The 12,389-nt window shown below is 48.7% G+C and overlaps 1 protein-coding gene across 7 annotated transcripts in view; it reads right to left on the reverse strand.

Annotated features, from left to right (window-relative positions):
* The window catches only part of SLC24A1 (solute carrier family 24 member 1), a 44,957-nt gene that overhangs the window by 6,162 nt on the left and 26,406 nt on the right, over nucleotides 1-12,389 (reverse strand). For 4 of the 7 annotated variants that reach the window (XM_063638898.1, XM_063638895.1, XM_063638897.1 and 1 more), the window contains 4 exons: nucleotides 10,824-10,877; nucleotides 9,272-9,380; nucleotides 5,138-5,224; nucleotides 3,949-4,040 (listed from right to left, as the gene is read on the reverse strand). The exons of 1 other annotated variant lie outside the window; for it this stretch is intronic. In XM_063638898.1, the coding sequence (XP_063494968.1) occupies nucleotides 3,949-4,040; nucleotides 5,138-5,224; nucleotides 9,272-9,380; nucleotides 10,824-10,877 (342 nt within the window). The remainder of the gene's footprint in view (nucleotides 1-3,948; nucleotides 4,041-5,137; nucleotides 5,225-9,271; nucleotides 9,381-10,823; nucleotides 10,878-12,389) is intronic. 2 more of the 7 variants (XM_063638896.1, XM_063638900.1) reach the window with 1 other exon arrangement.

Here is a 12,389-nt window from a genome sequence, read left to right on the forward strand (position 1 = left end):
CATCTGAAGTCCATATTTATATCAAAGTTCTACCCCCGTGTATAGGTTTACTCTTTGATGCCTTACAAAACATCAATCTTCCATGAGACAGCTCTCTTCCCTGGGTTAAAGATTCCCAGGTCCTTATATCATTTTTACATGCTATGGCCTAGAGCCTCCTCCCTATCCTGGTGAACTCATTTTAATTAGCTTATATCCCAGGAGGAGGGCATCCAAAACTGAATACAGAATATTGCATGGAGTGGAACAGGACTATCACCTCCCTTGTCTTAGATACGATGTTTCCATTAATGTTGCTTAATATGGCATGACATCCTTTGGTGGTCACAATGCATTGCTGAGTCTACTGAAACTCATAAATTGTTTTATTACCTTATATCTATAAAATAAGGATGATAATGCCTATTTATTGAGGGTTTTTATGTGCCAGGCACCATGGGAAGTAGTTTAATAATAATAGCTAGCACTTACTGTGCTTTATGAATCAGTTAATTCATGATATGGATAAAACTATGCCCATCTTACAGATGGAGAAACTAGAGTAAAAGGAACTAAGTAACTTTCCCATGATCCACGTGGTTTATAAGTGATGAAGTTGGGATCTGAATATGGGTGGTCCACCAAGCTATCCTGCTTTACCAATCAATACCAGGCAAAGGGCCGAATGAGATGTCTGGCTCCCAAACTTGGTAGCCTGAGGAGCTTATTAGAAATTCAGATTTTTAGGCCGGGCACAGTGGCTCATGCCTGTAATCTGAGCACTTTGGGAGGCTGAGGTGGGCGGATCACAAGGTCAGGAGTTTGAGACCAGCCTGGCCAACATGGTGAAACCCTGTCTCTACTAAAAATACAAAAATTAGCTGGGCGTGGTGGCAGGTGCCTGTAATCCTAGCTACTCAGCAGGCTGAGGCAGAATTGCTTGAACCTGGGAGGTGGAAGTTGCAGTGAGCTGAGACTGCGCCACTGCACTCCAGCCTGGGTGACAGAGCAAGACTCTGTCTCAAAGAGAAACAAGAAATACAGATTTTCTGACCCCATCTGGACCAACTGAATTAGAATCTCTAGGATTGGAAGCCAGGAATCTATATTTTAACATACTCACAGCTGTTCCTAAAACATCCACTTTAGACCAGTGTTTGGGAACCACTGACTATCTCCACACACCCTAAAAGCCATTGATAGCTGGGTGTGGTCTCAGACGTAGATGCCTATGTTTCAACTACTCAGGCAGCTGAGGCAGGATCGCTAGAGCCCAGGAGTTCCAGGCCAGCCTGGGCAATATAGTGAGACCCCATACCCCCGTAAAAAATTTAAGAGATAGGGGCCAGGCGCGGTGGCTCACGCTTGTAATCCCAGCACTTTGGGAGGCCGAGGCGGGTGGATCACGAGGTCAGGAGATCGAGACCACTGTAAAACCCCGTCTCTACTAAAAATACAAAAAAATTAGCCGGGCGTGGTGGCGGGCGCCTGTAGTCCCAGCTACTCGGAGAGGCTGAGGCAGGAGAATGGCGTGAACTCGGGAGGTGGAGCTTGCAGTGAGCCAAGATTGCGCCACTGCACTCCAGCCTGGGCAACAGAGCAAGACTCCGTCTCAAAAAAAAAAAAAAAAAATTTAAGAGATAGGCCAGGTGCGGTGGCTCACACCTGTAATCTCAGCACTTTGGGAGGCCGAGTCGGGCGGATCATGAGGTCCGGAGTTTGAGACCAGCCTGACTAATGTGGTGAAACCCCATCTCTACTAAAAAAAAAAAAAAAAAATTAGCCAGGCATGGTGGTGCGTGCCTGTAAGTGCCTGTAATTCCAGCTCGTCAGGAGGCTGAGGCTGGAGAATCGCTTGAACCCGGGAGGCAGAGGTTGCAGTGAGCTGAGATCGCGCCACTGCACTCCAGCCTAGGCGACAGAGTGAGACTCAGTCTCAAAAAAAAAAAGAGATAAAATTAAAAGCCATTGATTGAGAGTGTCCTCAGATTAGGCACCCAGCTAACCTATAGCAAAATGCTGGTCCATCCCTTGAGCAAGAGCCCTGGGCTGTGTGTTCACGGAGTAAATATGTTGTCTGTAACAAATGTCATGATATTGGCAACCCCCAAAGGATGTTGAGTGATTCTCAATTGTGCTGCACATTAAAATCATCTGAAGGCTTTTTTTTTTTTTTTTTTTTTGAGACAGTCTCGCTCTGTCACCCAGGCTGGAGTGCAGTGGTGCGACTTCTGCTCACTGCAACCTCCGCCTCCAGAGTTCAAGTGATTCTCCTGCCTCAGCCTCCCAAGTAGCTGGGATTACAGGCACACACCACCACACCTGGCTAATTTTTGTATTTTTAGTAGAGATGGGGTTTCACCATGTTGGCCAGGCTGGTCTCGAACTCCTGACCTCAAGTGATCCTCCTGCCTCGGCCTCCCAAAGTGCAGGGATTACAGGTGTGAGCCACCGCACCTAGCCCGATTCTCTCTCTTTTAAGACTGGAAACCAGTCACTGATTCTCCTGTGGACGCAGGATTGGGATAGTAGCTTGGGGTTATATGTGCTCATAAGGGAACAAATGAAGCCAGCCTGCCAAGAGAGGCCCATGATAGAGCCTGTACTCAGAGAAGGGATGTGAGGGAGAGCAGGACATGGAATGAGAAGCCACCAGGGTCACAGATGCCTTCTCAGGCCTAGGCCCAGCTCTTCATGAGATCAAGCTTCACTTCCTGCCCTGGGATTCCAGGGGATACCTCCGTATCCGCTTAATCCCTTTTACTTGAGCTAGCGGTAATAGGCCTACTCATGTTACCATGAAGCTGTCCTAGACGCTGAACCCAAAGTTGCTGGCTTAAGGACGAGATATAATCAAGTGCTTTCTGGGTATTGAATGGAGAGAAAAAAAGAGATGGAACTTGCAAATGGAATGTTTTTACTGTCAGTCATTCAACATATATTGAGCCAGCTGTGCACCAGGCATTCTGCTCCCCTCTGTAGGGGAGACAGGGATGACTCAGACTTCGATCTTGCCTTCAGGAACCTCACCACCTAATAGGCTCAGAATCCAAGGAAGATAGTTGGTAAAAGCCCTGAGATAGGTGCAGAGCACCAGGGGCATTCAGATTTGGAGTGGATCAAGGCAGCTACATGATAAAGGTGTTTATACTGGCCAGGGGCCGGGGAGCGGGGTGGGGTGCATGGTAAGATGAGGATATATGAAAATGGAGGAGAAAAGGCATTCTAGGGAGAGGAAACCATGTGAGCCAAGGCTGGGAGGTAGAAAAACATGGAGACGGCCGGGCGTGGTGGCTCATGCCTGTAATCCCAGCACTTTGGGAGGCTGAGGCGGGTGGATCACAAGGTCAGGAGATCAAGACCATCCTGGCCAACATGTTGAAACCCCGTCTCTACTAAAAATACAAAAATAAAAATAAAAATAAAGAAAAAAGAAAAAAAAGAAAAACATGGAGACAAGAAATCCAGTTTGGCTGGAGCATGGTAGAAGAAGAGACCATGAGGCTGTAAAGACAGGGCAGTGTCAGGACTTGGAAAGCTCTGCAGACAAGGCTGAGATGCCTGACTAGGTGCAGTAGGCAATGAGGAGCCTCAGAAGGTTCAAAAGCCTTCACCCAGCAACCCTTCCACCTCCATTTCAAGCTTCCCAGTGCTCTGGAGCTACCTGGTCTCACTGTCACCTAGTTGCTGACAGACCCACTAACAATTATTCCTTATGCTCTTATAGCATGTGACAGTTCACAATACATTGTCAATATATTAGCTCACTCATGTAAGACGTTCCAGTGAGTTAATCGGCCCCATGAGATACTTGTATTTTTCAAGTGATCTTCAGAGAAAGAGTAATATTTACCCCCAGAGGAATGAACCTCAAATAGGATTTCAGACCTTCAGAGAGGATGTATTTTTGGTCAAGAGTTCCTTCCCTAGACCTCTCCAATTTTGTCTATGCCAAGGCTGGGTGCCTACCTGACCGCCTGGATTCTCCTTCTGATCTCCCTTGATGTCTGGAACAGGGGCTGGTGTGACCGTGACAGCAGGGAGCTTGGCTGGCTCCTCATCTTTAAAGGATAAACATGGGTTACATCAGTAGAGTGGACAAGGTTCTGAGGGAAGCTGGCAGAGACGCTGGCATAAGTGGCTACAGGGCTATTGGACTTCAGGGTTTCCGAAGGTTTATTTGGAGGAATTTCTTGTTGGTAGGAAAAGTAAGATGATGTGAATTGTTATTGCCCTGACCTATCTGCAGATGAGAAGACAGTTGGCAAGTGACCATCCGTGCTCCTCTATAATTCACAGACATTTCCATCCTGGCCATTGTGGCCAAGGACACTCAACAGCTGGGCAGCCAGAACAGAGAGAGGGTAAAGCTCCCAGCACTCAGAGAATGACCCTTGGGGAAGGATCCTGCCGATTCCAAAGGCAGCAGCTTTTGAAGCCTTGGAACAGGACTGACGGGAAGGGAAACTTGGAAAGTCTGGAGAGCTAGGTTTAGGTACAGGTTCTCTCACTTCTTGGCTGTGTGGCTTTGGGAAGTCACTTGACCTCTCTGAGCCTCTTGTCTATAGGATGGGAAGAATGACTGCTGTTCCACCCCCCTCCAGGGGTTGCTGGGTGGATCAGCCAGTCCTGGTGTGCCGTGCAGAGCCCACATGGCAGTGGCTGTCCCATTTTCTCAGTCCTAGCTGCCACACAGATACTAGACTTCTGTGACACCAGACCCCTGGTAGCCTTCCCTCACTGGGGTTGCTGATTTCAGACCAATAACTAGCAACACTGTTCTTGTACAGAAGAGACAGGAAGAAGAAATAAAGCCCCACAGTCTCATTTGGGATGAGATTTAGCAAAAAGAAGTGGGAGTTCAACAACCCCCTAGCCTTCCCTTGCCTACCCCAGCTGTGGAAAATGGAGAGGAAGCTGTATGGGGCCACTCTCAGACCAGCAGCCATGTCAGAAAGACAGCACCTGGGAAGGAAGAGTCTGGAGTGGAGCGGCGATCAGGGCAACACCCAACCATCACTCTAACTGACTGGCTCACAGAGGTCAAAGATGTGCCTCAGCCCCTGGCCTGGCTGGCTGCTGCCTCCAGGCCAAGCTCACTACTGACAGCAGGGAGAGGGGGGCAGGAGAAAACCCACTGGTCTGGCCATCCTCTCACCTTCTGGTTTGCTTTCTGCATTGGCCTGGGGTTGGGCTCTGGACTCTTGATTCAAGCTCTCCTCCTCCTTCTCCTTGGCAAGGCGAACTGCAAATGAGACAGGACATACATCTTACCTGGAATCGTAGGATCATCCCTGCCATGCCCTTTCAGTTAGGACAGTCAGCTGAGCAGCCAGAGGGCAGCTGCAGAGCGTGGGAAAAGGCTGCCACGGGGGTTGTGACATCTGGATTCTGATCCTACGAGGCCTAGTTGTGGTGCCTAATTCCCAAAGTTCTGTCTTACATTCTCTGCATTGTCACTGACTGGCTGTGACCTAGGGTAAGTCATTTCCCTTCTCAGGGCTTATTTCCTCTCTGGTAAAATGACATGGTTGGACTCAGGACCAAGAAATAGGATTTATTTCCTTTACAAGCTCAAGTGATGGCCTGCTTGGGTACTGAATTGAGAAGGACTCTGACCCAAACTTTGTAGGAAAGTACCATGATTGATTGGTAATGTCTGTGATAGACATGGAATGGAGAAATAATTGCAGGGAGATGTTTTTGCCATCCTTGGACTATATTATCTTTGTAGCTTACTTTCTATGAATCTACTAGAAGCTTTGTTATAGCTCCAGGGGGACGACTGATGGCCATGTTCATAAGCCTTCCCTCTCCAGTGGAAAAGGGGAAATGGTTGACCAACAAGCTCTCGGATACACCCTTTTTGACCCCAGGCAAAACAAGAGCCCGAGAAGGGCCTCCTTCAGATCCCTATGCACATGCCTTGCTGGAGGCCCACAGGGCAGCATGCACAGAATTGTGCTGCCCTGATTTCCAGGTGAGAAACACGGGACAGGCAACTCTCTTTCACTGGGACTGTGTGCCAGGAAACATGCAAAGCGCTTTACGTGTATAATTTCAAGGTGAGAAGGGAAGAAGGACCAAGGCTGAGATGAAGGAGCCCACAGCTGTGTGGCCTGGGAGGGTGAGGGCAGTGGTGCAAGTGAAGAACAAAGTGGTGTCATGGGATCGATGGGCTCTATTCTGAATTTAGACTGGCTCTGCCCCATGAGCACTGGGTGACTTTGGGAAGCCTGTGTACCCGTCACTAAGCCTCAGCATCCTCTCTAAAAAGGCAATACCATCATTTCCTCAGGGGACTAATGTGATGAGGATCCATGAGACAAAATAAATAAAAACACTTTTACTGCTGCAAATGCTGGCCTCACTCATATTGTTACTTTAGCACGAATTCTGAAGCCTGATGACCTGGGTTTGAATCCTAGTTCTGCCACTTGCACTATAGCTGTGGACCTAACTGGGTGATTCCTTAAGCTGTCTGTACTTCAGATTTTTCATCTGTAAAATCTTCCAGAGTTGGTGACAAAGTAAATGAATTTATACATGAATATGGTCAAAACAGTGTCTGGCACCTAGAAAGCACTCTATAACTTTTAGCTGTAACAACAACAACAGCAATGATGAAAACAAATTGACAAGAGTAGTTGAGAGCAGCTGTCCTACCTGGGAAGCAACCCCACAGTGATGATGCCAGCATCCCAGAGGGTCCAAGTTAGAAGGAACCCTGGAGATTATCTAGTCCGTAATACAGACGGACGGAGAGGAAACAGAGAAGCTGGAAAGTGCAATCTGGGAAGCTGGGTGGATCAAAGCCTCTGCCTGGCTCCAAGACAGGCAGGAAACAGATAAATGGGTCTGGAATTTCCTCCTCTCTACCTGTCTCCTAAACTCTCAGAGTTAGTTCAGCTGCAGCTGGCTCTGGCAATAAGCTCCATGGGTAGAGCCACTATGACACGTGTGGTCCCTCAAAGTGGCCTGGTGGGCCTGGGTCCTCATCAGAACTGAGAGGTCGGGGGCCAACAAACCTTCGTCCAGACAACCCCAGTGCCCCCTTGGCACTAATCAAACCCTGAAGTCTTCTGTTGAGCAATGTGTAGCTGCTGTCACAGGAGGGCTCCCTTAGTTCTGGTCTTGGCACTGAGAATATCTGCTGACTGTTGCTGGAAGGGCTAGCCATAAACACAAGCTTCCCCCTTTCCTTCTCATCCTCATCACAGCCTAGACTCTCACTTCCCATGTTACTGAGGAAAGCAGGTCAGTTGCAGGGTCTCCCCCACCCTGTCTCACACACATCCAAGTGAAATCACCAGAAAAGGCATGGGTCCCTGGAGAGGAAAAGCCCCTTCACAGAGAAGGTGAGAGTTCAGACCCCAGGAAACATCTTTTCCACGGATCAGCTCTGTGGAAAGAGCTGGAACACCTGGAGAGAGTGGAAACATCTGGATGGCCATCTGGAAACAGCATACGAAAACACAAATGTGCATCTAGAGAGCCTGGGGAACAAAGGCCCTCATCACAGCCCTGCATGGTCCCCGCCCCTCCCACATGTCGTCTCACGGTGTAGAATCAGGCTGGGCTCTTGAGCATGACTGAATCCCAGAGGACATCTGCAGTCATGCACCGTGAGAGCCATTCCATGCCCCCAAGACACCCAGAGACAATGTACCAGCATGCTTGTCCTCCCTGGGATGATTGCTGCTGGCTCCTGGGCACTTGTTTCCTCACATGCCTCTCCCCTCTCAGCAGGGCCGGATCATGGCTTTAGCATCAATCTCCTCTGACCTCAGCCTGGCCTTAACATCACATAATCCTGTTAGGACAAGTAGGCCAGCTGGAGGCTGTTGGTCATGGAGATGCCCAGCTGGGGGCCCTCCAGTCCCATCCAAGAGGTCTTTATCATCAGGACTTTGCTAGAGTCAGTGATTCCTCTGGGAGTAGCCACTGATGACCCAGAGATACAGCTTTCCTCATGGGGCCCTGGCCAGAGCACCCCAGCACTCATCACCAGAGGCTGTCAGGGGCTGCAGCTTCCATTCTGCAAACCCCAGAGGTACTATTTTTCTAGAGCTGACATTTGGGGGTGGCCTCTCTCACAATGTCTGCTGAGGTTTACCTTGAGGAATTGCTTTTTATTTTTTCTTTTCTCTCTCTCTCCTTTTTTCCTAATAGCTCCATTAGCAGCTTAGATTAATTTTTTTCTCCCTTTCTCTCTCCCTCTGTTCTTACCTTGAGGAATTCCTAAGGAAGGTTTCATCATTGTCTTTGATGCAGCTTTTCACAGTATGGTTTATTTATTTATTCAGAGATGGAGTCTCGCTCTGTCACCAGGCTGGAGTGCAGTGGCACGATCTTGGCTTACTGCAACCTCTGCTTCCCGGGTTCAAGCGATTCTCCTGCCTCAGCCTCCCAAGTAGCTGGGACTATGGGTGTGTGCCAATTTTTGTGTTTTTAGTAGAGACAGGGTTTCACCATGTTGGCGAGGCTGGTCTCAAACTCCTGACCTCAAGTGGGAGCAGGAGAGTAGCTGAGAAGTTCCCTTTAGGGGTCTGAGATGCATGTTAGGGGCAGCTCTCTGGGGAAGAGAAGCAGAAGGCAGGATTTGGTAAGGTGGACAGTGAGAATCTCAGCCGCTGCCACCATTTGTCAAATTGGACAACAGCCCCCACTGTACTTTGAACCCTGCTGTTAGCCTCATCACCCTTAAAAGGGTCCTGGCAATTTCCAGGGTGTCCTTTGGGATTCCAGACTTGGGGAGGAGTTGGCAGGTTTCCTAGGACTCCAGAGTTGAATATAAAGCAAAAGGAAGTGCCACTAAGAACTTCTGGGCTTTGGGACCCTACAAGAGGTGTCCCCAGAAGCAGCCCAAGCCAGTCAGCCTGGGCCGAGCTGCCTGGCTAGACTCTCTCCGTGGAACACTGGGGCTGACTCCTGGGCAGTAGGCTTTGCAGGGCAGCCCCAACCCAAACCTGTGCAGAGCACATGGTACTCACAGCCTAACTGCAGGTTAACGCCTTCATTTTATAGGGAGGGACAGAGGCAGGGAAGTGGGATGTGGATACCCAAGGACCTTAGCCTCCGTGTTCCTTGTTGCCCTCTCTTGGTGAGTCCCCTGTCTTGGTCTCCACCCTCTTTCCCAGACTGTCCAACTTTTACTACTTTCCTCTGCTTATTATCTCTTCCCACTCCCTCCTCACTGCCTCTAGGATTTTCAGGTCCCAGTTCTTCTCCAGCTGCAGGAGGGAAGGAGTGGATGGGGCAGACCACACAGGTCTGGAGAGGCCTTGCTTACCTTCCCTCAGGGGGTCCAGGCTGTGGAGCATGAGCTGGTAGATGGTGCTGCGGATGGTGCTGTTGTGCAGAGAGGTCGAGCTGCTCCCTCGGGTCAGCAAGGACGGGAGCTGAGAGGAGAGCCGCACAGGCCTCAGTGGGCCCCTGTCCAAGCCAGGGGAGGAACCACACGAGGGCATCACTAACCTTGCCTCTTTCCCATAAAGATCAGGGAGAAAGCACAGATGCCTTATCCTGACCTCCCCTCTTCCTCCACCTCCAACCAGGAGAGTTACACTACTTTCTTTCTCAGCCTCCCCTCAGCTCTTCCAGGACTATTTTGTTTTATGTACTGAATAATTTCCCAAAGTCTCCACAGGGAGCAACCTGGTGTATTAGGAATATCACGTTACGAAGGGTTTGCACATCCCTGCAAGTACATCCTCAGAAACACTCCCTCATCCACACACCACACAGACAGACCCACTGCACATGGCTACAGCCCTTTACAGTCCACAAAGAGCATTATCACGTTTTATCATTGTCCCACTCCCAGAGATAAGCAAAGCTATGATCCCCATCTATGGAAAGGGAAAGGAAAACTCAAAGTAGCTAGGTGCCTAAGTCAAGGTCATGCAGGAAGTAAATGAAAGAGTCAGACTGGTACCCAGGTCTTCTGTGGTCTTCTGATTCCCAGTTCAGTTTTGTTTTGTTTTGTTTTGTTTTTTCTGCCCAAGTGCTCAGAGACCCTCACAGGTACACACATACACACACATCTATACTGTACAGACACAGATGTGACACTTATTCATAGTGACACATATAGAAATATCATCTGATTTACAATGGAACATCCAAAGACAACACTTCCACACTTGCTGAGTCCTCCCTCCCTTCTCTTCTTCCTCCCTCCCTTCTCTTCTTCCTCCCTCCTTTCTGCCCCCTCATCCCTCTGAGCTGAACTCTTCTGCCATCTAGTGGCTGTGGTGACACAGTACTTCACTACAAGTCAGAGATTTCCTTTGGATGGGGGAGGTTCTTTAGGTTCAGGTTTGGAACTTCTTTCAAAGTTCCCCATAATTCTTTCCAGATATTTCATAGGCTATAAACAGCTAAGACACAGTTTTTCGGAAACCTCAGACTCCTGTCCTCTCCAGTTCCCCTGCTATCTTTCTCTTAGTTCTGGGGCATTCCAAAGCCATAGGTAATCCGGCTTTTATATCAATCATACAATGTTGGGCTGTACACTAGGACTTGAATTCATCTAGTTCAAACAGTCATTTTACAGATGCAGAATCTGAAGCCCAAGGTCACACAGCAAGCTAATGGCAGAGCGGACTGTAACACTCCAGACTTAGCTCCCAAACTAGCACCTCCTCAAAGGCCATCTAGAGGTGAGAGTTCTCAGAAAAGCAGCCCTCTCCTCTCTTGCGTCACCCTGGCAGTGCTCCCAGGAGCTTCCTAGGCCTGAGCACAGCCAGGGTCCCCAGCTCAGGGCCACAATACCCTGGGCCTGTGACCATCCACTGAGACCCTGCAGTGTCCCCACTGGGCAGACTCCATACGGCACCCACCTTCAGCTTCTTCTTATCCTGTAGCTCATCCACCGCAATGGCCCCATCGCCTGGCTGCAAACAGGGAGAGGAGTCACGAGATGTTGTGGCAAGACCCTCACTTTCTCCCTACATCCCTCTCTCCATGGAAGTCCTCAGGTTGAAATACAGAAACACACTCCGAGATAACCTGGTCTCAGAAAATGTTTCAACATGTTCCATCCCTCCAGTCTGACCTTCTATAATCTGGCTTCAGCCTGCAATGCAGTACCGCCAGTCGAATGTGTCCACTCGCCATAGTCCAGTGGCACCAACTGTCTTTGGGTTTCTGAAATGTGCCATCCTCTTCACCCGCCTCAAAACTCTCATCACAGGGCCCCTCGCCCCCTGTCCGTAATGCTCTTTCCCTCCTCAGGCTTCTGGTCTCCACTTAAGTGTCACCTTCCTCTGGGAAGCCATGTATAATTCTTTTATAGACCCCTGTTCTTTTCCTTCACAGCGCTTTCCCCAATTTATTTGTGGAAATAAGTTGACTGCCCCACTAGCATCTTGAAGGTAGACTATTTTATTCACCACTTTTATTCATTCGCCAGCATGAGAACACTGCCCAGCACTTAGCAAGAGCTCAATAAATATTAAATGAATGAATAAATGAAAATGAACTGTCCTCTAAATACACTTAATCCATTCTAACTCTTGTTCCCTTGTTCATGCCTTTTCCTCCTGCCTAAGATGCCTTCTCCATTCCTTTCTGCCTACTCAACTCTTATCCATTTTTTATAAAATTCAGGGTGAATTCTTGTATGAAGCTTTCCCAAATGCCCCTTCCATGCCCCCTCCCACCCTCCCTTCAGCTCATTACAATACCTCTCTCCTGGAAAGCTGTATAACAGTGAGCACATTCTGTGATACTAAAATCAGCTGTGTGCTCCGGTAAGTACTAGTGTTTTGGGAAAGCTATGGGGCAGCCAGCTGGGAAGTGGGACAGCCCTAGACAATCCAAGATGAAGAAGCATTAAGCCTGTGTATTTACTGTCTGAACCACTAGCTTGCCACTTTACACTCACAGCCTTGTAATATCATTTGAACTTTTTTTTTTAAAAAAAAAAGCACTGTTTAACTTTTCACTGCATGAATTGTCTACCAGCTACATGTAGACTCTACCTTTTTTTTCTTTTATTGCCATGCAATGAACTTACAGTCATCTGTTTCCCTTCTTTGTGGCACAGTGTCTTACTGAGAACAGGAGGTGCTCAGTAAAGGTAGCTGAATGAGTAGACACTCCCAAGTGACCTTTAGTGCTTTTGTTTTATTATTATTATTATTATTATTATATTTTGAGACAGAGTCTCGCTCTGTCACCCAGGCTGGAGTGCAGTGGTGCAATATCGCCTCACTGCAACCTCCCCCTCCTGGGTTCAAGCGATTCTCCTGCCTCAGCCTCCCAAGTAGCTGGGATTACAGGTGTTTGTCACCATATCCGGCTAAATTCTGTATTTTTTAGTAGAGATGGGGTTTCACCATATTGGCCAGGCTGGTCTCAAACATCTGACCTCAGTTGATCCACCCACCTCGGCCTCCCAAAGT

The sequence above is a fragment of the Symphalangus syndactylus genome, chromosome 5 (genome assembly GCF_028878055.3).
Source record: "Symphalangus syndactylus isolate Jambi chromosome 5, NHGRI_mSymSyn1-v2.1_pri, whole genome shotgun sequence".
Lineage (NCBI taxonomy): Eukaryota > Metazoa > Chordata > Mammalia > Primates > Hylobatidae > Symphalangus > Symphalangus syndactylus.